This window comes from Rhinopithecus bieti, unplaced genomic scaffold (assembly GCF_001698545.2).
Source record: "Rhinopithecus bieti isolate Rb0 unplaced genomic scaffold, ASM169854v2 scaffold_15776, whole genome shotgun sequence".
NCBI classification, from domain to species: Eukaryota; Metazoa; Chordata; class Mammalia; order Primates; family Cercopithecidae; genus Rhinopithecus; species Rhinopithecus bieti.
The window spans coordinates 1,290,733-1,317,902 of record NW_016808836.1 but is presented as its reverse complement, the minus strand read 5'-3'; the positions used below and the strand labels follow the sequence as shown (position 1 = coordinate 1,317,902).

Sequence of the window (27,170 nt, the reverse complement as noted above, 5' to 3'; positions counted from 1 at the left end):
TTTCCTGGAGGATACTGTGACTGTCACTTAGCATAATTCATGCCTGAATAAGATATAATGTCATCAATCACATGACAAGCTCTACTCTGATCATCTCCTTCCGATGTCTTCTCATACACATTCCCCTCAAGAGCCCTCTGGGGCAGGTACTATCACTATTATCTAGATGGGAAAACGGATTCAGGTAGCATCCAGTTATTTGCCCCAACCACAAAGCAAGGAAGTGGGGTCTGAAATGACCCCACTTAAAGACACCTCATTCCCACAGCATACACACACACACACACACACACACACACACGCACCCAGTTATTTGCCCCAACCACAAAGCAAGGAAGTGGGGTCTGCAAATGACCCCACTTAAAGACACCTCATTCCCACGGCGCGCGTGCGCGCGCGCACACACACACACACACACACTTTTAGACCAAACAGCTTATTTTTATTGAAAGACGATACAACAAAAGCAAGCTGTGGGGAGGAGGTACAAGAAGGTAGGGACCCTCCCCCAAACTCTACTCAGATTCCAATGAGCACCAGGGAGGGAGAAGATGGAAAACTAAAAAGAAAAATAAAAGGAAATCCAGAACGATCGGCCTAGCCCTGCAGCAGGATCTTGTGTCACAGCCAAGGGCCAGGGAAGGAAGGAGGACCACTCTTCACCTGCTGAAGTCCACCCGCCTGCCTGCTTCAGGCTTCCAGGAGCTTCCCCAGGAAGCGGAGGTTGAGGATCTTGAGCTGCTCATCAAGGTCCATACGGACAATGCCATCCTCACCATCAATGCTCAGCAGGACGCCCGTGGCTTCCCGATCCTCGCCCAGGATCACTTTCACCTGGGGGTGGGGGTAATGTGGTCAGGGTCCGTGTCAGCACCCAACACCCCCATCTTATCTCCTTGCCCCCTGCCCTTACCTTGTTGTTCTTGGTGGGGGTGATGGGCTCCAGGTGCTCACTGGAAATGCTGACGACCTTCTCACTGTCCTTCAGGTACACGGAGCACATGCCCCCCTGGAGGACAGGGACAGCTTGGTCAGCCTGTCCTACTCCCAACATGGGACTGAGACCCACACTCCAGGGGACACAGGCTCAGGGCTCATTCTGAGAACTCAAGGTGAAATGGGGGCAGGAAAGGCCAAGGCTGGGGCTGGTTCCAAGGCCTGGGGCCTGTGGTGCATGTCAGGGGAGGTGGACAGGGTGACCCAGTCAGTAAGGGAAGCATCAGAATGAAGCTAACAGGCAAAAAGGAGACTGCTTCTTGACTCTTCATGTACCAAACTTGCCTCAGCATCTTCCCCACACCTGCTCCTTTTCCTGGACCTGGTCTCAGGGACCACCCCATGGTCTGCAGGCCCACCAGGGCTCTGGACCTCATCTTGTTCACCTCCCTGACCAATAAGCTCCTAGCTCTGAGGCCTGGCCATTCAGCCCATGAGGGTCTTTCCCACCTGCCTCCTGCCTCATCCCCATAGCCCTGCTCTAGCGCAGCCCAGCCCCCACCGGGCTCCCAGCCCAGTCTCCCCACCCCCAATCCATCACTGATGGATGGAGAATTCCACACCACAGATCTGCTCCCACCCTTCTCCTGCTTAGATTCCTCCTTGGCTCTCCGGCGCCCTAAGGACAGTCTAGGTCCTCCAAGCTGGTGCATGACGGGGCCCCAGCCAACTCTTTGGCCTCATCACTCACTTTTGTGTTTTTTTTGTTTGTTTGTTTTGAGAGGAGTCTTGCTCTGTTGCCCAGACTGGAGTGCAGTGGCATGATCTCAGCTCACCACAACCTCCACCTCCTGGGTTCAAGTGATTCTCCTGCCTCAGCCTCCTGAGTAGCTGGGATTACAGGCATGCGCCACTACGCCCAGCTAATTTTTTTTTGTGTGTGTATTTTTAGTAGAGACAGCGTTTCACCATGTTGGCCAGGCTGGTCTTGAACTCCTGACCTCAGGTGATCTGCCCACCTCAGCCTCCCAGAGTGCTGGGATTGTAGGCATGAACCACTGCCCAGCCCACTATGGCTCTTTATATTTCAGCCACAACAAACCCTTCAGCTCCCGGAACGTGCCCAAGTTCTCCTCACCTCCAGGCTTCTGCACATGCAGTTCCCGCCATTTGGAACACACTCAACCCAGTCATTTTCCTTAACTTACTCCTATTCATTCTTCAGGTCTTGGCTGAAATTTCTCCTTCCCCAGGTAGCCCTCTCTGATTCCCCACTAAATCGGGTAAGATGCCTCAATCGGGTTCACATAGCTCCCCTTGCCCTCTAGGCTTCCTCCATTCCAGCTCTGCCCACTCTGGGCTATCACCATCTGGGGACAGGTCTGTCCCCAGTTTAGGGGGTACGAAGGAAAGGATGCCTGCTCACCCACCACCCTGGGCCCCACGTACCGTGACACTGCGGATGACACCTGTCTGTCCCACCACCTGTGTATCCAGGTAGGTGTCCCGCACCTTCACCTGAATGTCAGTGGTTACCCAGTCGCTGGAGTTCTGCTCGATGCCTGAGCCTGGCGTGTGTGGGTTGTAGCCACCAGGGGAGGGAGCTCCAGGTGTCATAGGACTGTAGCCAACAGGGCTCGGGCTGGGGCTAGCCTGCAGGGGAAAGAGGAAGTGTCATTGGGAATAGTCATCTGGCCTGGCCAACCCTACAGGCCCAAGGCCTACCACCCTCAAGCGCAGGCAGGCAGACCATTACCTGATAGGCCATGGGCGAGGGGGTAGGGTGGTAGCTGGCCGGGGAGTGGGTATTCTGGTAGCCTGCTGGGCTTGGCGCCACCTGGTGGTAGCTCTGGGGACTGGGGCTGGGCTGGTAGGAACCTTGTGGGGAGGGGGCAGCATAGGGAGAGAACTGGTCTGTGTTGTACCTGCAGAGACAGGAAAGAAGGGGGCATTTGTTGGAGCAGGGAGGGGAAAGGAGGCAGTGGCTGTAGGAGGGTTTGGGCAGGGGCAGACGAGGGCGGGCCCCAGTGGACTCACATGGCTGGCGTCCCTGGCGTCTGCGGGTTGTACTGTGGGTTGACCTGTGGGGACGAGGGGTCTGGGTAGCCAGGTGTTTGGGGATTGGGGGTTCCCCCATAGGCCTGCGGGGACGGGGTGGGCTCATCGTCGAAGGCATACTCATATTCTTCCTCAGCCCTGTTGGGAGAAAAGTCTGTTGAGAGCAACTGTGGTGATAATGCGGAGGATGCTTCCAGACCAGCACCCTACACCAGACCCCGAACTGAGGCAATTTCATTCTCACGGGAGCCCCATCCAGAGACACTCCTGATGTTACTTCCCTTCCACAGCTGACACTGTGGTGGAGAGAAATGAGAGTGCCCTCCCAAGGTCACCCCACCCAGGCAATCTTTCTCCAGGCCCAGGGGTAACCACAATCACTACTGAGGTCGGGGCTGGAGAAGAGGCCGCTTTGCCCCCGCCCTGCCATGCTATGCCTCCTCCTTCAAAGGGACCAGCCTGAGGCTGAGAGCAGAGAATGCTGGGTGGCCCCACAAACCCCTCCATGCCCAGACAGCCAGCATCACCCTCACACGCACCAGCACACACCAGAACCTGGGGAACCCTGGACTCACCGTGATGGCGTGTTGGGGTTGTTGGGGTCCCATGCCCCACTCTGGGCAGGAGTGCGGCTGCCATCATGCAGGGGCGTCTGCGAGCCGTAGTGTGGGGTGCGGCTGCCTGGAATGGGGGAGATGAGTGTGTCTGTCAGTCCTGTCCCTCCTCTAGGTTCCCCCAGCCCCTCTTCCCTGTCCCCTGCGGGCACTCACCATCCTGGAGGGGCGTCTGTGAGCCATACATGGGTGTTCGGGAGCCAGAGCCATACATGGGCGTCTGGGAGCCATACATGGGCGTCCGCCCATAGGTCGAGGTCATGCCACCCGGGCGCCGTGAGCCCCTGTGGACACGGAGAACAAATAGGGTGAGCAGGGCCCTCTCACTGCCCAGCAAGCCCCAGTCTGGCCCTCCCCAGGCCCCGCCCGTACACCGTGGTAAGCCGCTGACGGTCCACAGAGATGGTCTGGCAGGTGGAGTGCAGCTCCACACGGGCCGTGGACTCTGTGGCATCCTTCACCACACCAATGTAGCCTGCGGAGGGGGGGCAGGAGGTCAGGCTGGGCAGGCTCTCCTTCACCACGCCCCTCCCCAGGCCTCGCAGGTCACCTTTGTAGGGCCCCTGGGAGATGCGCACAGTCTGGCCGATGAGTTCGTTGTCCCTCCGGCCCCGGCCCCTGCTCATGCCACCACTGCCGCCACCTGGACTACCAAAGCCGCCACGCTGACCTGGGGATGAGGGAGAATGTCACTGGTCCCCCACTGCTGTGCCCACAGCAAGGACACCATCAGAACGCCTCCTTCACTTGCTTGACTCCTCCCTACTTGGGTTAAGAGCCTCCTCTGCCCACCCCTTGCCCCTTGGCTTTCCTATGGAAGCCCTGACCACTCCGGGCTGTCACTGCAGCGTCTACCCTCCTGTGGGTGGTGAGCACCCTAATAGCAGGGCCCAGTCCAGCACAGGCACTGAGTGTGGGCTGAACAACCAAGTTCCTTCCAGCCGCTTCTACCCACCACATCCCGAGCCTGAACCCCTCACCTCCAGCACTAGGGTGCATGGGGCTGCTGATCCGGGGACTCATAGGTGCAAAGCCACCCACGGTGAAGTTGGTCACATCACGGGGCTAGGAGAGAAGCAAGGAGTGAACTGGCAGGCAGGGGAGGGGGGTGGCAGGGTCTGGGGGCAGTCCCTCAGCCCCCTACACCACCCTGAATGCCTCCAGGTGGGAACAGCTCCTGCTAGGATGTGCCCTGCTGCCACCCCTCCCTCCTTCTGGTGACAATGCCTCAATTTCCTTTGGGGAAACTCCCAGTCCTCTGCCATTGTAAGCCTGTCAAGGGGCCTGGGCTTCCACTGGCCAAGGAGTAGGACTAAAATATGGCTAGTTAGGAATTTAAACCCCTAGAGACACAAAAACCACAAACCACAGGAAGTCATCATCCCAGGTGCAGGGCCCGGAGGAGGCCACCCAGCCACCCACACCAGAGGCCTGAATTCCTCTGTGCCACCTGCTCCTGCACACTTCCCTACAAGCCCCGCCTCAGGGCCTTTGCACTTGCTGTTCCCCCAAAATGCTCACTCTCTATCCCCTCATTCAGGTCTCTGCTCCAATGTCGCCTCTCATGGAGGCCTTTCTTTACCCTCCTCTGCCTAAAACGGCAGCCCTGGTCACTCCCTGTCTCCTGAGCCCATTCTGTTTTCTTCACAGCGCTTGCCTCACGCTGTACGATGGGTTTATCTGTCCGTCCATCTCTGCAGTATCGGCTCTGGGAGAGCAGAGGGTTTTTTTTGTCTTGTTCACCACTGGTTCTCCAGTGTCTGGCACCTAACAGGTGCTCAGTAAAATGAAATGAATAAATAACTTGGTGAACAGCTCAGAATCCCAAATAAACCTTTTCACTCTTTGCCAAGGACCTGACAATGACACTGCTCTCCTAATCCCTCAGAAGCCCAATCTTGTCACTTCTGGGGCTAGAGGAGGCTGGAGAGCTGAACCAGGTACCCAACGCACAGGGTCCCGCCATGCCCACCTCACCTTCGAGCCCCCAGCCAGCACCAGGTGGCGGGTCTTGCAGACAAACATGCCCCCGTTCTCCACCAGTTTCTTGCAATGTAGGAAGGCAAAGCTTCGGAAGAGATGGCGAATCTCCCCCTCTCGGCCCTAGCCAGGGAGAGAAGGGTCACTCTCTTGGCCATGGCCCCCTCACCGCCCACCCACCAAATTCCTTCAGATGCAGTTCAGAAGCAGGAACCTGTACTCACTGAGTGGGGGCCGTCAATGACCTTAACGATGTCTTTCACATGGATGTTGTTCTGCTCTGAGTCCAAGGCCACAGCAAAGCGGTTGTCTTTCTTACGAGTCACAGCCTGATGTCTGACAGTCACCACCTTCCCGTACATGTTCAGCACCTACAGAGGGAGAGCAGGGAGGCTGTGGGGGGTAAGAATGGGAAGGGGAGACACAGGGCAGGGGTTCCCTAAAGTGGGATAATCCTTCCTTGTGGAAGACGGTTCCAAGCTCCACAGGGCATCAACTCCCTGGCTGCAGGGCAGGCAGGCAGAGTGCCACCCTTTAGGTACTGGGTCAACCAAAAATGTTCCCAGTCATTCTAACACACCCTTTGGGAGGAGACTCCACACCCTGATTGGAAAAGAGGGACCTGAGAGATGGAAGGGGGCGCTGACAGCAACATAACAGCTAATTGTTCACCTATCACTCTGTGTCAGGCCCCGTAAGATTTCACTGAAGCCTCAAAACTTCCTCTGAGGTGGATTCTATTATGATTTCCATTTTACAGAGGGAAACTCAGGCTCAGAGAGGGTGAGTCACTAGCCCAGGGTCACACGGCACAGAAGCAACAAAGCCAAGATGTGGATGTGGAGTCCAGGGTCCTAAGTACTGTGCTCCGTGACTCCCACATCCATGAGGAAGGGGCAAAGGCAGGAGGGCACATGTGGCACTCCATCCTTGAGCGAGGAACAGCCACGAGGGTACAGATCTAACCTCAGGGAATCATTCACTACCAACAGAGTAGACACTGCTCTCGTTTCCATTTTACCGGGTGTGAAACAAGCACGGGGAGGGATCAGTGACTTGCCACGTGCCCACTATCAGCCAGTCAGAGGTGAGTGACAGAGCCAAGTCTACGACCCAGAGCAGTCTGGGGGCTCTGCTACCTCCCAGGATGAGGGGTTGAGGGACAGGAAGCCTCCTAAAATCAAGTCCCTGCCACAGAGCACTACACACACACCTGGAAGGTCTCCCGTTCTAGTCGCACGATGACACCCACAGTCTGGGGATCCAGCTGCACCAGCTCGCCCCATTCATGCTGGCCCCCAACATCCACACCTGATGCTGTCTCTGAGCAGAGCTGCAGGTCCCGGGGGAGCACCTTCAGCTGCCAGGGATGGTGAAAGGGGTGAGGCCCAATCTAGCTGGCTTGCCTACCTGGGTCTCCTCTTGGAACATGCACCCTTCCCCAACCCTTCCATCCACCTACCTCATGCATGGTGAGGTCAGAGAAGAGGATAACAAAATTCTCCTCTACCCGCACAATGAGGCCTGTGTCGCCCTCGAATCGGCCGGCAATCACCTTCACATGGTCCCCCATCTTGAAGTATTTCCGAAGTTCCTGGGCTGGGAACTCCAACATGTCCTGGGGGATTGGGTGTGGGGACCATCGACGAGCAGGTGAGGGGAGACCACCACAACCTGCCTGCCCCTCCTGTCTTCAGAATCCACTCATGTTCTCAAAAACTCCACTTAAGGCTCACACCACCCACCCCAGACTACCTTAGTCCACCTGGACGATCCCTCAGACTGCCCCAGAAATAGCTGACCCCAGACACAGGACACCAACCTGCCCTCAAGACACACGATGCCTACCTATACCCACACAGAGAGCCTACCCCTCAGACACAGGACCCCCGACTGGACAGCTCCTCAGCCCCACCCAAGACAGCCTCACCCCACACATCACATTAGGCCTGCACAACCCCTCAGACATACACCAGACACAGACACACACACACACTCCAATCTAAGCAAATAAAATCAAGCCCCCACCTCGGACTACTCCATGGTTAATCACACTCTCAACCCAGTACTACCCAGATATCTTGCTTTTCAGAAACAAAAGACAGACCAAGCCACTCTCCAGAGACAGACACCACCAGGCAGGCCTGCTGCCCGCCAACCCTGTGCTATACTTAGAGCCTCTCAGGCACCTGAGAACACTAGAAGGGCCTCAACTTACCCTCCGGGAAACCAGGTGTCACCAGGCACACCACCATGTCATATAGCCACATACAGTCAGATGTGCCTGAACACACCAACCCCTGCACCTGGGAACACCGGGCACCCACCTTGAGGTCCTCATGCTTGGGCATGATGGTGATCTTGTTGCCATCCACGCTGAGGATCTTGCCCTGCAGGTTGATGAGCTCGCCCTCACAGACCTCCACATTGTCCCCAGGTTGGAAGTTGTGCTCCCGCTCCTTCCCTGCAGGGGCAGTCATAGGGCTGACTCAGGGGCTGCCGCCGTGGGCCGCCCCTGCTCCTTGGCGCAGGTTACAGAGGGGGATCAAATACCTGTGCTCTCAGTCACCACCTCCAGGTCGATGCCCTCTGGCTGGTCCTCAAACTTCTCTAGCTCAGAGAGTGTGGGCTTCACACCCTCCGTGATCTAAGCCCCCAGGTGTGAGGGGAAGAGAAGAAAATGGACCAAGGTCAGTGTGACAGCCCAGCTCAGTGGGCTCTAGGGGAATAATTCTCCTAGGGAACACTCCTAACTTGAGGAGTGGGACAGACCCAGATAACCCACAGCCCAAGGCCTGGCCTGCAGGAGAACATTCACCCCACCCCCATTACCAACGCCGCTCTGGGACCCTCACCACAGCAGACATGGCGAAGCTCTTGAACAGAAAGCCCTTCCGGCTGTAACGGTTCCCCTCAAAGATGAGGAAGTCACCATCAGAGGCAACATCGCCCCCCAAGGACCTGGGATTTTATGGGGGAGAGAAGATTAGAAGGGAGAGTCAAGAAGAGTCTTGTTGTACCTCAGTCTTCTCAGCTGGCAACAGTGAGAGAGGACCACACGCAGACTGACCCATCCCATCCCAGCACACACCCTCTTGGCAGCAGTGACTTCTCACAAACCCCAAAGGCCCGCCTCCCACCTCCCTGCACTCTTCCACCCACTCCCTGATTTATCTTTCACCAGAGCACCGATCACCATCTGACAAGCTAGTGTTTGACCTGTCCCTGTAACTAGCATGTCAGCTCCAAAAGGTCAGGGATGTAACATTCACTAAATTTCACCAAGAATAGTACCCACGACACAGAAAGTGTGCAGTAAACATTAGCTGAACAAAGTAACAGTATCAGACAATGATATCAGTTAATATTCACAGAGCACTCGGCCTGGCCTGCACATTCATGACCTCACAGACTCTTCCCCAAATCTGTGACATCAGTAACTGCTCATCATTTCCAGGTGAGGGAATGCAGGCTCAGGAGGTCACACCACACACCCATGGTTGCCAAGCCAGAGTCTCGACAGGATTCAAAAGCAGGCAGGTGGGACTCCCAAACCTGTAGCCCCTCGCCCTGAATATGGAGTGGGGGCCGCTTAGTCCTGTTCCATGTCTCCGGGGTGGGGAAGGAACCTCCTTCACTCTCCAAAAGGGAAACGCATGGGAGGAACAGGTCAAGTTCCTTCTGCACTCATGCAATCGCCTTCTCCCATAGTGAACCCGGGAGGGGCCAGCACGCTCAGCTGGGCATGTTGGGGTACCTGGTGAGCTGGCTTGCTGCAGGGTGGGTAGGGGAGCACTAGAGTTTGCTCTTTGCAGAGAGAGGTTCAGTTGAGTCGAGACCAGTGGTATAAATGGGTCCGAACTCAAGCAGGTGATGTATTATTAGCAAGGCCCTTGGGTCTTGCAGACTGAAAGGTGCACTCCACAGCTCTTCCTTTATCTGAAGGGAAACTGACTGGCTGAATCACACACAATTAGTTCTAGAACAGGACCAGGGTGAAGAGTGTCACTGGCACCTCTCATTTCTCCATGTCCTCCTCTTTGTCCTCCCTGCCGGAGCCCCCAGTTGACCCTGGGATGTTGAAATTCCTGGGCTGCTCCAATTCTCTACCCAGCTGGGGGGCCTGGGAGGAATCCTGAGGGAAAGGGGCTCCATGCCCCCCACATCTCAAGTGGGCATAAGCAGATCAGGAAAGGAGACTTTCTAAAGCCCGACACAGTCAATCCCTTTCAATGTATCGTACCATGGATCACACTTTATATGCCAAGTGCATTCTGAGTACATACGCATACTGATTTATTTAATTCTCACTATCATCTATAATCTGAAGAAGCAGAGGTTGTTTTCATCAATCTTTTTTTTTTTTTTTTTTTGAGACAGAGTCTCACTCTGTTACCCAGGCTCCAGTGCAGTGGCACGATCTTGGCTCACTGCAACTTCTGCCTTGTGGGTTTAAGCAATTCTCCTGCCTCAGCCTCCCGTGTAGCTTGGATTACAGGCGCCCACCACCAACCTTGGCTAATTTTTGTATTTTTAGTAGAGACAAGGGTTCACCATGTTGGCCAGGCTGGTCTTAAACTCCTGACCTCAAGTGATCCGCCCACCTCGGCCTCCCAAAGTGCTGGGATTATAGTCGTAAGCCACCGTGCCCGGACACATCAATCTTTTTAAATATATTTTTTTAATTTTTTTCTTCTTATTATTATTTTAAAAGATGGGATCTCGGCCGGGCGCGGTGGCTCACGCCTGTAATCCCAGCACTTTGGGAGGCCGAGGCGGGCGGATCACAAGGTCAGGAGATCGAGTCCACAGTGAAACCCTGTCTCTACTGAAAATACAAAAAATTAGCAGGGCGCGCTGGCGGGCGCCTGTAGTCTCAGCTACTCAGGAGGCTGAGGCAGGAGAATGGCGTGAACCCGGGAGGCGGAGCTTGCAGTGAGCTGAGATCCGGCCACTGCACTCCAGCCTGGGCGACAGAGCGAGACTCTGTCTCAAAAAAAAAAAAAAAAAAAAAAAAAAAAAAAAAAGATAGGATCTCATTATGTTGCCCAGGCTGGTCTCGAACTCCTGGCCTCAAGCAAGTCTCCTGCCTTAGCCTTCCAAAGTGCTCCCTCCCACTGTGCCCAGCCTCATCAATCTTTACAGCAGAGGAAACTGAGGCACAGGGATGTGAAGTGACTTGCCTGAGGCTACACTGCCAAGCTAACCAATTCACAGGCTAAACCTGTGGTGGGGCCACCCCTGTGGAGGAACCTGCAAAAGGCACATTCTGCATACCAGCCCTGGGGACCCAGCCCAGCCAGTCCCCAAGGACACGCACCTGATCTTCTCAGCATCAAACAGCCTCTGTGGAGGCCGCTTAAACTTCTTCCTTTTCGCAAACCAGTCTTTCTATGGAGGAAAGGGGTATGGGTGGGAAGGGTGAGGGAGGGGGCTTGGCCACCAGCGGGATCGAGCGCACCCCCTCCCCCAGGCCAGATTCCCCAAGTACCAAGCTCATGCGGGCCTTGATGCGATCGTAGTCAATGCGCGGGATCATCTTCAGGGAGATGGTGTTCTGGCTGGGCTCCACATAGTCCACCTGAGCAGGGCGAGCAGGAGGTCAGCAGGGTCGCACCCTCCTCCCTGACCCCAGACACAAGAAGGGTCAGGAGATGCTAGGAAGGAGAAGGGATGCAGGATGGTGGGGAAGAAACCAGGCTGCTGACAACTCCCAAAAGTCCCACTCTAGCTTGTCTCTCCCCTCAACTCTGGCACTGAGTAGCCACTGCCTGCCTGATACCTCCACCTGGATATCTAAAGGTCCCTCAAATCCAGGACAACCGCAGGCGAACCGCTGACTCCCCCAAACCTGCCGCCTCCCACTCCATTCTTCCCTCTGCTCAGGCACACAACCTGGGAGCCATGCTTGACTTCTTTCTTTCTCTTACACCCACACCCGATCCATCGGCAAATTCCATCGGCTCTGCCTTCAAAATACCTGACCTCTTCCCCTCCTCTGCTGCAGTGTCAGCATTCCAAATCCAAAAGCCCAGAATGCTCAAAAATAGGCAACCTTGTGAGCATCAACATGATGCTCGAAGGAAATGCTCACTCTCGGATTTTCAGATGTGGGATGCTCAACCGGTAAGTATAATGCAAATATTCCAAAAGCTGAAAAAATCTGAAATCTGAAAAACACCTCTGGTCTCAAGCATTCAGGTTAGGGACATTCAACTTGTATTAGGGTCCTGGTCCCATCTCACCAGCACTGCCACCTGGGCTACAGCAGCAGCCTCCTCCCCGGTCTCCATGCTCTTGCCCAGTGGTCCCCTCCAGGCTATTTCGGGGTTTCTCAGCCTTGGCGCTATTGACTCTTTGGGCCAGGTAATTTTTTGTTGTGGGCAGCCATCCTGTGTGTGCACTGGAGGATGTGTGTGTCTAGCATTTCTGGCTTTAACCCGCTAGACGCCATAATCATCAAAACCCTCCCCAGCTGACATAACCAAAAATGTCTCCAGATATTACCAAATGTCCCCTGGGGAAACCCTGGCTTGAGAACCAGTGGTCCAGTCTCAACACAGTCACCAGAGAAATCTTATTAACACTGAAGTCAGCCTGTGTCCTTTAGAGCCCTCCCATCCTACGCCAGCAAATACCAAAGCCCTTGTGAGCTCCCTGACTCATCTCATGCCATCCCTGCTGCAGCCAGTGACTGTCCATCCTATCTCACAGGCCGCCTGCTGCCTACAACACTCCTCTCCAAGAGCTCCACATGCCTCACGCCCTCCGCTCTTTCAGACCTTTACTCAACACGCCTGGGAATGTGCACAGAAGACAGCCATCCACTTCCTGTGTGCTCACAAAACCCAGGCGCTGCTTCACCTCATCTGAGTGGGGTTCTATTCTCTGTAGCACAAAGAAGGTGGGAAGGACAAAAGGAAAGGAAGGGAGAACAGAATGCTGAGACCTTGACCCCCATGCCTCCCCGCCCCCTGGCACCTGAGCAATGTCATCCTTGTAGATGCCCCGCTTGAGGCGGACCCAGGACTTTGGTTTCAGGTTGGCCACCTCCTTCACCACTTTGAGCACATCTGTCATCTCCTTGATGGGCACCATCTGCTGGTTCCAGTAGCCAAGACGCAGGTTGCCCACCCCCTCGATGGCCTGCTTCACGTGGGTCTGCTTGTAGGCCTCCACGTAGATGTAGCCCTTCACGTGCTCTGGTGCCACTACTGACTTGATCTGCAGGGGCTGCAGGGTGAGCCAGAGGAAGGAGGAAACAGTGAGACACAAAGGCTAATAACAGAAATGACTGCCACTCATCAGCAATCCCTCTTCTAGGAATTTATTCCACAGAAACACACTGGCACAATGACATGGATACAAAGGTGTTCCTTACAGAATTATTTATTACAGCAAACAAATCAGACTGGAAATTTAAAAATATCCAGGAACAGTAACTAGTTAATTGATGGCTTAATGTACCATGAAATACAATGTTGCAGTTAAAAAAAAACAAAAAATGGCCAGCATGGTGGCTCACGCCTGTAATCCTAGCACTTTGGGAGACCTAGCGGGGCGGATCACCTGAGGTCCGGAGTTCGAGACTAGCCTGACCAACGTGGAGAAACCCCATCTCTACTAAAAATACAAAATCAGCTGAGTGTGCTGGCACACGCCTGTAATCCCATCTACTCCAGAGGGTGAGGCAGGAGAATGGCTTGAACTTGGGAGGCGGAGGTTGCGGTGAGCCGAGATCGCGCCATTGTACTCCAGCCCGGGCAACAAGAGTGAAACTCCCATCTCAAAAAAAAAAAAAAAAAAAACTATCTGGGTGTGATGGCACATGCCTGTAGCCCCAGCTACTCAGGAGGCTGAGCAGGGGGGATTGCTTCGCCCAGGAGGTTGAGGCTGCAGTGAGCTGAGATCACACCACTGCACTCCAGCCTGTGCAACAGAGTGAAACCCTGCCTCTTAAAAATAAAAAATAAAAATTAGATTAACCTGTATGTACTAATATAGAAAGATATCCAACATATATTCTGTGTAAAAAAGCAATTACAGTCAGCCACGGTGGCTCACGCTTATAATCCCAGCACTTTGGGAGGCCGAGGCAGATGGATCACTTGAGGTCAGAAGTTCAAGACCAGCCTGACCAATATGGAGAAAGCCCATCTCTACTAAAAATACAAAATTAGCCGGGCATGGTGGCACATGCCTGTCATCCTAGCTACACAGGAGGCTGAAGTAGGAGAATCGCTTGAACCCAGGAGGCGGAGGTTGCGGTGAGCTGAGATCGTGCCATTGCACTCCAGCCTGGGCAGTAAGAGTGAAACTCCGTCTCAGGAAAAAAAAAAAAAAAAAAAAAAAAGGGCAACTAGAAGAATAATCAAGAAAGGAGTGATTACATCAGACAAAATATACTTTAAGACAAAAATTGCTACCAGAGAAAACAAAGAACATTTTATAACAATTAAAAGGTCAATCTATCAAGAAGATAGAATTATAAATATATATGAAACTAACACAGCCTCAAAATATATGAAGCAGCAACTAACAGAAAAGAAGGAAGAAACCGACAACTGGACGGTAACAATCCTTGACTGCAATACCCTGTTTTCAATAATGGACAGTCGAGCTAGATCCAAGATCAACAAGGAAAGAGAGCACTTGAGCAACAATGTAAGCCAACTAAACCTAACAACCAGCTATCGACACAGCATTCCATCTTCAATGTCCACCTACTAAGTGGAAATGGGAAAAAAGAACACTCCATCTAACAACAGCAGAATGCACTTTCTTCTCAAGGGCATATTGAACTTTCCAGAATAAACCACAGGTTAGGCCATAAAACACGTCTCAGTAAACATAAAAGAAAGGAAATCATATAAAGTATATTCTTCACCCATATGTAATGAAGTTAATCACCAACAAAAAGATACTTAGGAATTCACAAATACATGGAAACACACTCCTAGATACCAAAACTTATGAGATATGGAAAAAGCCATGCTTAGAAGTAAATGCATAGCTGTAAATACCAACTAAAAAAAAAAAAGGCCAGGAGCAGTGGCTCACGCCTGTAATCCCAGCACTTTAGGAGGCTGAGGGGGGTAGATCACTTTAGGTCAGGAGTTCAATACCAGCCTGGCCAACATAGTGAAACCTTGTCTCGACTAAAAATACAAAACTTAAGACCGGTTGGCTAGGCGCAGTGGCCCATGCCTGTAATCCCAGCACTTTAGGAGGCTGAGGGGTGGATTACCTGAGGTCAGAAGTTCAAGATCAGCCTGGTCAACATGGCGAAACCTCGTCTCTAAATCAAAAAAAAAAAAAAAAAAAAAAAATTAGCTGGGCATAGTTGACGGGTGTCTGTAATCCCAGCTACTTGGGAGGCTGAAGGGCAGGAGTAATCACTTGGAACCCAGGAGGTGCAGAGGGTTGCAGTGAGCCGAGATCACGCCATTGCACTCCAGCCTGAGAAACTGTGTGAGACTCTGTCTCACTGTCTCAAAAAAATAAAATAAAATAAAATAAAAATAAAAAAATAAAAAAAAAATTCAGGCTGGGTGCAGTGGCTCACGCCTGTAATCCCAGCACTTCGGGAGGCCGAGGTGGGCCGAAACCCCATCTCTACTAAAAAAACAAGAATCAGCTGGGCATGGTGGCAGGCACCTATAATCCCAGCTACTTGGGAGACTGAGACAGGAGAACTGGTTGAACCTGGGAGGCAGCGGTTGCAGTGGGCCAAGACTGCACCATTACACTTTAGCCTGGGCAAGAAGAGTAAAACCCCATCTCAAAAAACAAACAAACAAAAAAAATGAAGTCTTGATATATGCTACAACATGGATGAGACTTGAAAACATTAAGTAAAGGAAGTCAGTCACAAAAGGTTAATGATGCCATTTGTATGAACCGTCCAGAGTTCAAATAGTCAAATCCACAGAGAAAGAGTAGATTTGTAGTTACCAGGAGCTGGGAGGAGGGAGGAATGGGGAGTGATGTCTAATAGGTATCGGTTTCTTTTTGTGATAATGAAAATGTCGTGGAATTAGATGGTGATGATGGTTATGAATATACTACAATATATAAAACCCACCACAGTTTGCACTTTAAAAAATTAAATTTTAGGCCGGGCACAGTGGCTCAGAACTGCAATCCCCGCACTTTGGGAGGCCAAGGCGGGAGGATCACTTGAGCCAGGAGTTCAAGACTGGGCTGGCCAACATGGTGAAACCCCGTCTCTACTAAAAATACAAAAAAAATCAGCCAGGCATGGTGGCAGGTGCCTGTAATCACAGCTACTCAGAAGGCTGAAGCAAAGGTTGCAATGAGCTGAGACCGCACCATTTCACCCAGCCTGGTCAACAAGAGTGAAACTCCATCTCAAAAAAAGAGAATAATCAGTCATAATGCAAATGAAGTGACTAGAATTTTACCCCAGGGCACCATGTAGGTGGATTTGAGCACATTTCTTTTAATTACTATTATTATTATTATTATTTTTTTTTGTAGAGACCAGGTGTCACTATGTCACTACGATGTCCAGGATGGCCTTGAACTCCTGGGCTCGAGCTATCCTTTTCCCTCAGCCTCCCAAAATACTGGTATTACGACTAGCCACCACACCTGGCCAAAAGGTACCTTTTCAGCCTCCCTGTTGGGGAATCGCACCCCAGAAACCCAGTCTCCCCCATGACAGGCAGGGACACTTACCACTATAATAATTAGGAAGACATTTCTTCCCCGCCCCACCCCACAAGACAGTCTCACTGTCACCGAGGCTGGAGTGCAATGGCGCGGTCTTGGCTCACCATAACCTCTGCCTCCCAGGTTCAAGTGATTCTCCTGCCTCAGCCTCCAGAGTAGCTGGGATTACACTCAAGCACCACCATGCCCGGCTAATTTTTGTATTTTTAGTAGGGACAGGATTTCACCATGTTGGCCAGGCTGATCTCAAACTGGCTGGTTTCAAACTCCTGACCTGGTGATCCACCCGCCTTAGCCTCCCAAAGTGCTGGGAATTACAAGCATGAGACACTGCAGCCAGCCTTTGAGGAGAACATTTGAGCACATTTAAAATCATAGTTTGCAAACCCTGCAACTGTCTACTTGGTCCCACTGGGTCACACCCAGTGGTTCCACAGGTAAAAGCATGATCCCTAGCAGGGATCATGTTAACTGAGAAAGCTACCAGCCAGCACCCTTTAGAGCATTTGCCCTGGTTTCCAAACTGCCAATTAAGCCTTTGACAACAGCTCTGCTAAGTAAATGCAAGCTGCAGAACAAGTCCTAGCTGACAGCTGGACATAAAGCCACCTAATCCTTTTTTTTTTTCCACGCTGGAGTACAGTGGCGCCATCTCGGCTCACTGTAGCCTCTGCCTCCTGGGTTCAAGTGATTCTCCTGCCTCAGCTTCCCAAGTAGCTGAGACTATAGGTGCACACCATGATGTCCAGTTGATTTTTTGTATTTTTAGTAGAGACAGGGTTTTATCATGTTGGCCAGGCTGGTCTCGAACTCCTGACCTCAAGTGATCCGCCCACCTCAGCCTCCCAGAGTGCTGGTATTACAGGTGTAAGCCACTGTGCCCAGCTAAAAGCCACCTAATCCTAATGATGCTGAGAGGCAACCAAGGGGCCCAGAGAGGGGAAGGAGGTGCATCAGAGTCACACAGCTACGAAGTGGCAAGAGCAGGACTCAAATTCTGTCAGTCTAAAGAAAACCTGGGCCTTGGATGCAGCATTTGCTGCCTGGCATGTGGTGAAGAGGGTGACCCCAGCCCAACAGGGCTGGTGAACAGGCAAACCCACTCTCACAAAGAAAAGGTGCAGGAAGCTAGCTGGCTGACTTCCAAAGAGCTACAGGGGTGGCAGGACCCTGCCAGAAATGCAGACAACAAAGACAACATATCTGTCAAGACCCAGAGGAGCCCTTCCACCTAGGCAGTGGTCTTGTTCTAGCTCAAGTAGCTCACTCAGCAGGCAGCTCTGCTCAGCACAGGGGCACCTGGTGCCCCTGAAGTTGACAATCTCCTTCCCTCTGGGTGTTGCCATGCCTCCCCACCAAGCCGCCTGCCTACCCAACTTACCGTGTCTGTGAACTGGTAGGCAATGAACTTGCGCATCAAGGAAATGGCTGTGGCCCGTTCCTCCCCTATCTGGAAGATGAAAGACAGATTTGAGAGAGATGACAGGATGGAGAAAAGGACACAGGAAAGGGGGCAGGAGACAGCAGCAAGAAAGATAAAGTAGGACCAAGAGAGGAGAGAGAAAGAAGGATGGACAGCCAGGAAGATGGGGTGGGAGATAGCGAGTCAGTAACGTGGAGTGGGGGACGGAGACAGAAGGACCAAGTGACTGGCAGGCCACGGAGACCCGGGACAGATAGACACTTCTTCCCCACAAAGCAGCCTCCCTTATTCTCCTACCTCCTCCAAGCTCCAAGGTCAGAGCACGTACCTTACATTTGACAGTCCACAGATTGGGATCCCTAAGCAGCAGAGGAAAAGGAAGCCCTTCAGTGAAGCTGGATCTTCAGCAACAAACAGATGAACCCCCAGGGCCACCCTCTTCCTGTTTTCACACCCAGGATCCCCCATACTCAGTGGCTTCCCCACACTTCTCCCCATGAGCAAGAGGAAAGAGAAAGTGCCACCTTCCCCTCCCTACCCCCACCATCCACCACACTGTCTGTGTGACTCTGCCCTGACTTTATTCAGGGAGCCACCTGTTTGGGCACCATCACCCCATACAAGATTCGCACCCCAGCACGGCCCCCACCATCCCAACCCCCTTACTTGACTCCTGGGAGTAGCTGCTGCTGGGTGATGTCATCTGAGAGTTCATCAGATCCTCCGTACACCCTGAAGGGAGTAGGGCAAGTCAGGAAGGAAGGGGTGAAGCTCCGTCAGACCCCTGCCCCTTCCTGCTTAGGGACCACCGGCTCCCCACCCCACCTGCCCCTGCCATGCCCTTACGTCTCTCCCACAGATGACTTGGCATATTTCTTCATGTAATACTCGCCCAGTTCTTCTTCTCGCTGGTCCCTGGAGCATGAATGGGGAAGCAAACACAGATTGAAGGCTGAGGAGAGCAGGTGGGCTGACCTACCCCCAAATCTCCCCACAGGAGCCAATCCCACCATGTTTCCCTTCCTTGCCCACCTCCAGAGGTTTTGCAGGCGGCGAGCCCCAGAACGATCTTCATCCAGGACAACATTATCAATATTGGAGGCTGAAAACAAATGGGCAGAGGGTGTGAGCAATGGCAGATGGAGGGCAGGGGCCTGGAGAAAGTAGGGGCGTGCAGCTAAGAGGGTCAGGGTTTGGCCCTGGGGCAGGCAGATGACATCTCACAGAGGAAATTCCAACCCCTCATCCCCTACTCTATCCTACTCAGCATCCTACTACTTGTCAAAAAGACTGGGGATCGGGCCCAGCAAGCTGGGGGGCTTCCAGCTGTTCCCATCTCAAAGTCACTGTCTAGGCACACCCTGGGCTGCACCCCACCCTACACATCGCTACCACCCACAAATGCACAGTCCCAGACAGACACATCCATGCTTTTCCAGGTCAACAACTGGGATAGACCTGGCCCCGGAACTCTCTGACTCTGGATCCTACATGGGTCAGAGCCTCCAGGGCCAGACCAGGGCTGGTGGGGAGGCGGTGAGGGCAGGTGCCTCAGGAAGGAGGAAATGTCAGGATATGGGAGGAAGGTCAGGGAATCACACTTTTCAGATTCTTACCTTCAATCTCTTCTACTTGGAGGAAGAGGAGGTGGTGGTGGTGGTGGTGGTGGTGGTGGTGGTGGTGGTGGTGGGCGAGGGCAGACAAAGTATGAGCCAAATTATAGCAGCAAAATCAACCAATGGGTTGGGGGAGGGGAGGAAGGGACACAGAAAGGCTGAAAATCAAAAGTAAAGGCCAGGCACCAGGTGGTTGGGGAGAAGCCGAAATGTATGAGGCGCACAGAACGGAAAATAACGGGGAAAGGGGGGCACTGGCCCAGGAAGTGGGGGGTATCTTGGGACAGAGCTCGCCCACCCTACAACCCCAGAAGGGATTCACTGGGCCCTGGGATCCCAGAGTCCTCTCCCCACGACATCCCCACCCCACAGCCCCACCCCCCACTCATGGGCCTAAAAGGAAAAAGCAGGGAGCTGGTCTCTCTGGGAAGGACAGAAAGAAGCAAGGTGAGGACGGTGGGGGTTGGGGTGTACAGGGGATGGGGGTGGGGGGAATGTGCCCTCTGAAGACCCTGTCAGCCACCCTCTTCCCAGCAGTCTTGTGGAGGCCAGGGCCCACACACACCTTTCTCGTAGGATGTCCTCTGCTCCATCCTCCCACTGGTCCTCTCGTCCTCATACTCATCGTCGACATCTGAAACGGAAAGGCCAAGTGGTAAGCTGGCAAGGTGAACAGCCTTCCCAGGACACCAAACATCCTCCTCTGGAAGATTGTGCACTACAAATCCCCACTGCACAGAGCAGGACACTGAGCCTCCAACAGGGAGGCACTCGTCCGGGCGCCATGCCACAGAGCTGTGCCAGCAGCAGGGTCGAGGGGACATACAGCCTCCAACTAGCTCTAAAAGTCATCCCCTCTCCTTACTCCACTCCCAAATCCTTTTAAAAACTAAGATCTAACGTAAGCAAGAAGAAAACTCCCTCCCAACTATCAAAAATGATCGTCTAGATACCACCTTTTTTAAAAGATGGTTTCGGCCGGCGCGGTGGCCTCACGCCTGTAATCCCAGCCCACCTTTGGCGAGGCCAGAAGGCGGCGCGGATCACCGAGGTCAGGAGATCGAGACCATCCTTGGCCTAACACGGGTGAAAACCCCGTCTCTACTAAAATGCCAAAAAATAGCCGGCGTGGCCGGGCGCGGTGGCCTCAAGCTCTGCTAACCCAGCACTTGGAGGCCGAGGCGGGCGGATCATGAGCGTCAGGCATACGAGACCATCCTGGCTAATACGGTGAAACCCCGGTCTCTACTAAAAAAATACAAAAAACTAAGCCGGGCGACGAGCGCGGCGCCGCTGGTAGTCCCAGCCTACCTCGGGGGCTGAGACAGCGAGAATGGCCGTGCACCCGGGGAGGCGCGAGCTTGCAGGCTTAGCTGAGGCCGGCACTGCCACTCCAGCCTGGGCCGGCAGAGCAAAAGACTCCGTCTCAAAAAAAAAAAAAAAAAAAAAAAAAAAAAAAAAATAGCCCGGGTAGGTGGCGGGCGCCTGTAATCCCAGCTACGTCGGGAGCTGGACGGCAGGAGAATGGCGTAAAACCCTGGAAGGCGGAGCTGCCAGTGAGCGAGATCCGGCACTGCACTCCAGCCTGGGCGGACAGAGCGAGACTCCGGCTCAAAAAAAAAAAAAAAAAAAAAAATTAGCCAGGCGTGTCGGCAGGCGCCTGTAGTCCCAGCCTACTTGGAGGCCTGAGCGCAGCGGAGAACGGCTGGGAACCCAGGGAGGCGGATGCTTGTCAGTGACCCAAGATCGGCGCCCACTGCACTCCAGACTGGGCGACTGAGCCAAGACTCTGTCTCAAAAAAAAAAAAAAAAAAAGATGGTTCGTGGTCTGTTGGTTTTATGATTCTCGTACATTTATAACAGCTAATGCTGAGAGCATACTATACACCCTACCCTGTTCTAAGTACCTGACACAGGTTCCTCACTGATCTTCCTGGCAAACCCGAGGGAGGCACTGTCGCTGTTCCTATTTTACAGCAAGGGCTCCGAGACCCAGAGAGATGAAGGAACTTGCCCACAGACTCAGCTGGGATCTGAGAGGCAGTCTGGCTCCATGGTCCATATACTTAATCTGTTCACTATGTTGCATGTACTGTTTTGTAGGTATCAAACATTACACTAAAAACTTAATACATGCACATAATGAAAATCTCCAATGTCTATAGAGGATGTAGTATCAATTAAGTCTCCCTCCCATTTCTAACCCCTAGTATCTCAGTAACCTTTCTCAAAGGCAACTCCCTGACTAGTTGCTTGCCCTAGAGATGATCTGTGTACATATATGAAATCCATGTAAGGCTGGACGTGGTGGCTCACACCTGTAATCTCAACACTTTGGGAGGCTGAAGTGGGAAGATCACTTGAGCCCAAGAGTTTGAAACCGGCCTGGACAACATAGTGAAATCCCCTAAATCCAAAAACTTAAAAAATCAGTTAGGGTTGCGGATGGTAGCTCACACCTGTAACCCCAGAGCTTTGGGAGGCCGAGGCGGGTGGATCACGAGGTCAGGAGTTGATGATCAGCCCGGCCAAGACGGTGAAACCCCGTCTCTACTAAAAATACAAAAAATTAGTTGGGTGTGGTGGTGGGCGCCTGTAATCCCAGCTACTCGGGAGGCTGAGGCAGAGAAACGCTTGAACCCAGGAGGTGGAGGTTGCAGTGAGCCAAATCACGCCACCGCACTCCAGCCTGGGTGACAGAGGGAAACTCTGTCTCAAAAAAAAAAAAAAAGTCTAGTCAGGCCTGATGGTGCACACCTGTGGTCCCAGCTACTCAAGAGGCTGAGATGGGAGGATCACTTGAACCTGGGAGGTAGAGGCTGCAGTGAGCCATGATCGTGCCACTGCACTCCAGCCTAGGAAACAGAGTAAGATCCTGTCTTTAAAAAAAGAAAAAAAGAGCCCGGTGCAATGGCTCATGCCTGTAATCCCAGCACTTTGGGAGGCTGAGATGGGTGGACCACCTGAGGTCAGGAGTTCAAGACCAGCCTGGCCAACATGGTGAAACCCCGTCTCTACTAAAAACACAGAAAGTAGCCAAGAGTGGTGGCGCACGCCTATAATCCCAGCTACTCGGGAGGCTGAGGAAGGAGAGTTGTTTGAATCCGTGAGGCGGAGGTTGCAGCAAGCTGAGATCACGCCACTGCACTCCAGCCTGGGCAAGAGAAACTCCATCTCAAAAAAAAAAAAAAGAAGAGGCTGGGCGCAGTGGTTGACAACTGTAATCCCAGTACTTAGGGAGGCCAAAGCAGGTGGATCATGAGGTCAGGAGTTTGAGACCAGCCTGACCAACATGGCAAAACCCTGTCTCTACTAAAAATACGAAAATTAGTTGGGCGTAGTGGCATGCACCTGTAATCCCAGCTACTCGGGAGGCTGATGCAGAAGAATCACTTGAAACCAGAAAGTGGAGGTTGCAGTGAGCTGAGATTGCACCACTGCACTCCAGCCTGGGTGAAAAACCAAAACTCCATCTCAAAAAAAAAAAAAAAGAAGAAAAGAAAAGAAATGCATGTAATCCATCCCGTCGCCACTGTTCCCCGTATGTAATTTTTTTTTTTGAGACCAAGTCTTGCTCTGTCACCCAGGCTAGAGTGCAGTGATCTCAACTCACAGCAACCTCCACCTCCCAGGTTCAAGCAATTCTCCTGCCTCAGCCTCCCAAGTAACTGGGACTACAGGTGCTCACCACTGCACCCGGCTAATTTTTGTATTTTTAGTAGAGACAGGATTTCCCCATCTTGGCCAGACTGGTCTCGAACTCCTGGCCTCAGATGATCCACCCGCCTCGGCCTCCCAAAGAGCAGGGATTACAGGCATAAGCCACCACACCCAGCCCCATGTAATTCTTTAACACACTATTCTGTACCTTTCTTTATGAGCAAAAGCCTCATATGCTATATGGCCCATAATTTGTTTAACCAGGCCCTGATCATCAATAAACATTTAGGTCACCAAATTTTACAACTGTGAACAGGACTACAACATGCATCTTTGTTCTCATATCTTCATGCACTCATGCAAGTTTAACCATAAAGTAAATTCTAAAGAGGAACTGCTGGTGCAAAGGGTTCCTGCATGTTAAATGCTAACATGCACTGCCACATAGCCTTCCACACAGGCAGTGCCCACCAACACTTCCACCACCAACATATGGGTGTCCCTGGGAGCCCACAGCTGTCACCCAGCATGGCATCCATTCTCTTGCTCTCCAGGAATATCCAGAGCACCTCCTGTCCCTTTGACAATAAACTAGTTTTCTTCTCAGGTAAAAGAGTCCCAGGAAAACAGAGGATGTGTTCTAAGTAATCTCTCTTCCCATAGGTAAGGGAAAACAAGCACATTCATTACCATCATGGAAGTATGAACTAGTCTTATCTTTTCAGGAACTGACATTTGGCCATAAATATCAAAAATCTTTTTAAAAAAAAAATGCGGCCGGGCATGGTGTCTCATGCCTGTAATCCCAGCACTTTGGGAGGCCAAGGTGGGCAGATCACAAGGTCAGGAGTTCGAAACCATCCTGGCTAACACAGTGAAACCCCGTCTCTACTAAAAATACAAAAAATCAGCCAGGCGTGGTGGCATGCGCCTGTAGTCCCAGCTACTCAGGAGGCTAAGGCAGGCAAATCAGTTGAACCCAGGAAGGAGAGGCTGCAGTGAGCCATCGCGCCACTGCACTCCAGCCTGGGGGACAGAGTGAGACTCTGTCTCAAAAAAAAAAAAATAGCACCACCTTTGCCTAGGAATTTGACTGACAGGGATCTAACAAGTAGAACAGAGATTTTTCATCTGGGGTGGTCTGTGTTAGATGAAAAAACTACAGCTCCTATTTTCAGTAATCTGGAACTAAAATATAGCATTTATATCAGCTACATACAATGGCAACAAACCACACAATGTTAGCTGTGTCACTGGCTCTTTCACAGCACATTACAGCTGTAGAACTCAAGGCAGCATTTACACTCACTGCTACTCAAAAATTAGATTCTTAGACTATCTACAAAGTCTTATTATCTAAATATGTTAAGAAACATATGCACCAAAATGTTCTTTTTAAATATTCTGATAACTGTATTCCAATAAATTGTCCTCTTTAGAATCCTATGTATTTTGTTTTATGCATTTCAGAAGATGATTCTGAGAAGGGAACAGGGTTTCACCAGACTACAAAAAGGGCCACAGCACAAGAAAGGTTAAGAACTTTGGTCTATATAATAAATTGCATGCATGTGTTTAAATATGTATGAAGATGTTCACAGCATTACTGCATGTGCTGTGACACAAACAAACTTCAATAGCCAACAAGAGCCTGGTTAAATAAAACATATTACACAATGAAACACTGTGCAGTCATTGGAAAAAAACAAATATTTTAATACTAATAATACTGACAGCAGCTAATGTTTATTGAGCACTTAGGCGCCAGAAGACATTCAGAAAATTTTCTTTTTTGAGACAGGGTCTCACTCTGTTGCCCAGGCTGGAGTGCAGTGGCTCAATCATAGCCTACAGCAATCTCGACCGCCTGGGCTCAAGCGAGCCTCCTACCTCAGCCTTCTGAGTAGCTGGGACTGCAGGCGCAAGCCACCAAACCCGGCTAATTTTTTGTTGTTGTCAGACATGGGGTCTTGCAATATTCAAATTCCTGAGCTAAAACAATCCTCCATCTTGACCTCCCAAAGTGCTGGGATTACAAGCGTGAGCCAATGCACGGGTCCAGAAACTTTCCTTATACACCTTGAGTCATTTAACCTAAGCTATCTCTGTTTCTCTACTTTTGCAACTGTGGAATGATAAAAAGCAGTTTGCAGAAAAATAGTTATAACGTGGACCCATGCAACCTTAATAACAACTCTGTTTTCTGAGGGCTTTTCCTAGGTTGGGCATTACATTCTAGGTCGCCATCAACTTAACGAGCTTTGTATGCATGGTCCCCCAAATCCTCGCCATATCCCTGCTGTAACAGAAGGAACTATTTCCCCCCTTGCACTGAGAGAGGAGGAGATTCAGTGACACACAGGACACTCTCCAGGGCTACATGGAAAAAACAGTGGAGCCAGGCTAGAAGGGACCCAAATCTGTCAGACTACCTTTTCAGGTTACCTAATTTCAAGTCATTTGAGCTTTTCATGACAAGTACAAACCACTGTCAGATTTTAAAAGATCATAATGGTGCCAGGCGCAGTGGCTCACGCCTGTAATCCCAGCACTTTGGGAGGCCGAGGCAGACGGATCACGAGGTCATGAGTTCAGACCAGCCTGACCGACATGGTGAAACCCTGCCTCTACTAAAAATACAAAAATCAGCCAGGCGTGGTAGCACACGCCTGTAATCTCAACTACTCAGGAGGCAGAAGAAGGAGAATCGCTTAAACCCAGGAGGTAGAAGCTGCAGTGAGCTGAGATCACGCCACTGCACTCCAGCCTGGGCAGCAGAGTGAGACTCCATCTCAAAAGAAAAAAAGATCATAATGATACTGTGATTGTGTGTGTTTTTTTGTTTTGTTTTTTGGTTCGAGATGAGCCTAGCCAACATGGCGAAATCCCGTCTCTACTAAAAGTACAAAAGCCGGGTGCGGTGGCTCAAGCCTGTAATCCCAGCACTTTGGGAGGCCGAGACAGGCGGATCACGAGGTCAGGAGATCGAGACCATCCTGGCTAACCCGGTGAAACCCCGTCTCTACTAAAATACAAAAAACCAGCCGGGCGAGGTGACGGGCGCCTGTAGTCCCAGCTACTCTGGAGGCTGAGGCAGGAGAATGGCGTGAACCTGGGAGGCGGAGCTTGCAGTGAGCTGAGATCTGGCCACTGCACTCCAGCCCGGGCGACAGAGCAAGACTCCGTCTCAAAAAAAAAAGAAGTACAAAAATTATCTGGGCATGGTGGCAGCCACCTGTAATCCCAGGTACTCAGGAGGCTGAGGCAGGAGAATCGCTTGAACCCAGGGGGCGAAGGTTGCAGTTAACCAAGATCACACCACTGCACTCCAGCCTGGGTGACAAGAGCAAGACTCTGTCTCAAAAAATATATACGGATATATGGCCGGGCGCGGCGGCTCACGCCTGTAATCCCAGCACTCTGGGAGGCTGAGGCGGGTGGATCACAAGGTCAGGATATCGAGACCATCCTGGCTAACCTGGTGAAACCCCGTCTCTACAAAAACTACAAAAAATTAGCTGTCTGTGGAGGCACATGCCTATAATCCCAGCTACTTGAGAGGCAGAGGCAGGAGACTCGCTTGAACCTGGGAGGTGGAGGTTGCAGTGACCCGAGATCGCACCATTGGACTCCACCGTGGGCGACAAGAGCAAAACTCTGTCTCAAAAAAAAGAAATGGAACTAAAAGTGGAAGCTCAGCCTCTGCTCAGCACTGGCCCAGCACCGTGACATACCAGCCTCGTCCAGAATGAAGCCTCCATGGCGGGGTTTCTTGGGGGGCCGGTCATCATCTTCTTCCTCCTCTTCCTCATCATATTCCTCCTCCTCTTCCTCCTCTTCTTCTTCCTCAGGCTCTTCTTCCTTCTCACTGCCCGCTGCACTCCGGCGTTCTTCCTCTACCTACAGGGGTCAGGCAGGGTTGTAGCACCAGAATTCTACTACCCCAAAATCCGAAAACCAAGTTTCCCACCCTAAATCTGACCTCAGATGGGCCTGGCCAATCACACAGCCCCCTTTGCTCTGCATACACCCCTTTCACTCTAGCCTGCTCTCTGGTTACCATCCTACTTCAGCGACAGCACTGCCATCTCGCCAGCCACTCAACCAACCCTGGGAGTTGACCTGGGCTTCTCCCTGCACTAGATTTCTTGCTCACTTTCCACTGGGTCTTTAACTATAATAGCTCGA

At 52.0% G+C, this 27,170-nt stretch overlaps 1 protein-coding gene across 1 annotated transcript; it reads right to left on the bottom strand.

The window, feature by feature from the left end:
- Positions 1–420: 420 nt before the first annotated feature.
- SUPT5H (SPT5 homolog, DSIF elongation factor subunit) lies at positions 421–27,170 on the bottom strand. Its single transcript, XM_017887520.1, has 28 exons — positions 26,717–27,170; positions 19,888–19,956; positions 19,323–19,334; positions 18,739–18,808; positions 18,553–18,621; positions 18,373–18,438; positions 18,035–18,065; positions 17,665–17,733; positions 12,570–12,821; positions 11,080–11,169; positions 10,909–10,979; positions 8,444–8,549; positions 8,142–8,235; positions 7,916–8,052; positions 7,051–7,206; positions 6,802–6,948; positions 5,813–5,959; positions 5,586–5,711; positions 4,589–4,673; positions 4,159–4,278; positions 3,981–4,083; positions 3,765–3,892; positions 3,570–3,675; positions 2,974–3,132; positions 2,693–2,861; positions 2,386–2,589; positions 914–1,009; positions 421–834 (listed from the first exon to the last, which is right to left on the bottom strand). The coding sequence occupies exons 2-28, from the start codon at positions 19,913–19,915 to the stop codon at positions 691–693; spliced, it is 2,985 nt and encodes a 994-aa protein (XP_017743009.1). The 5' UTR covers positions 19,916–19,956; positions 26,717–27,170; the 3' UTR covers positions 421–690.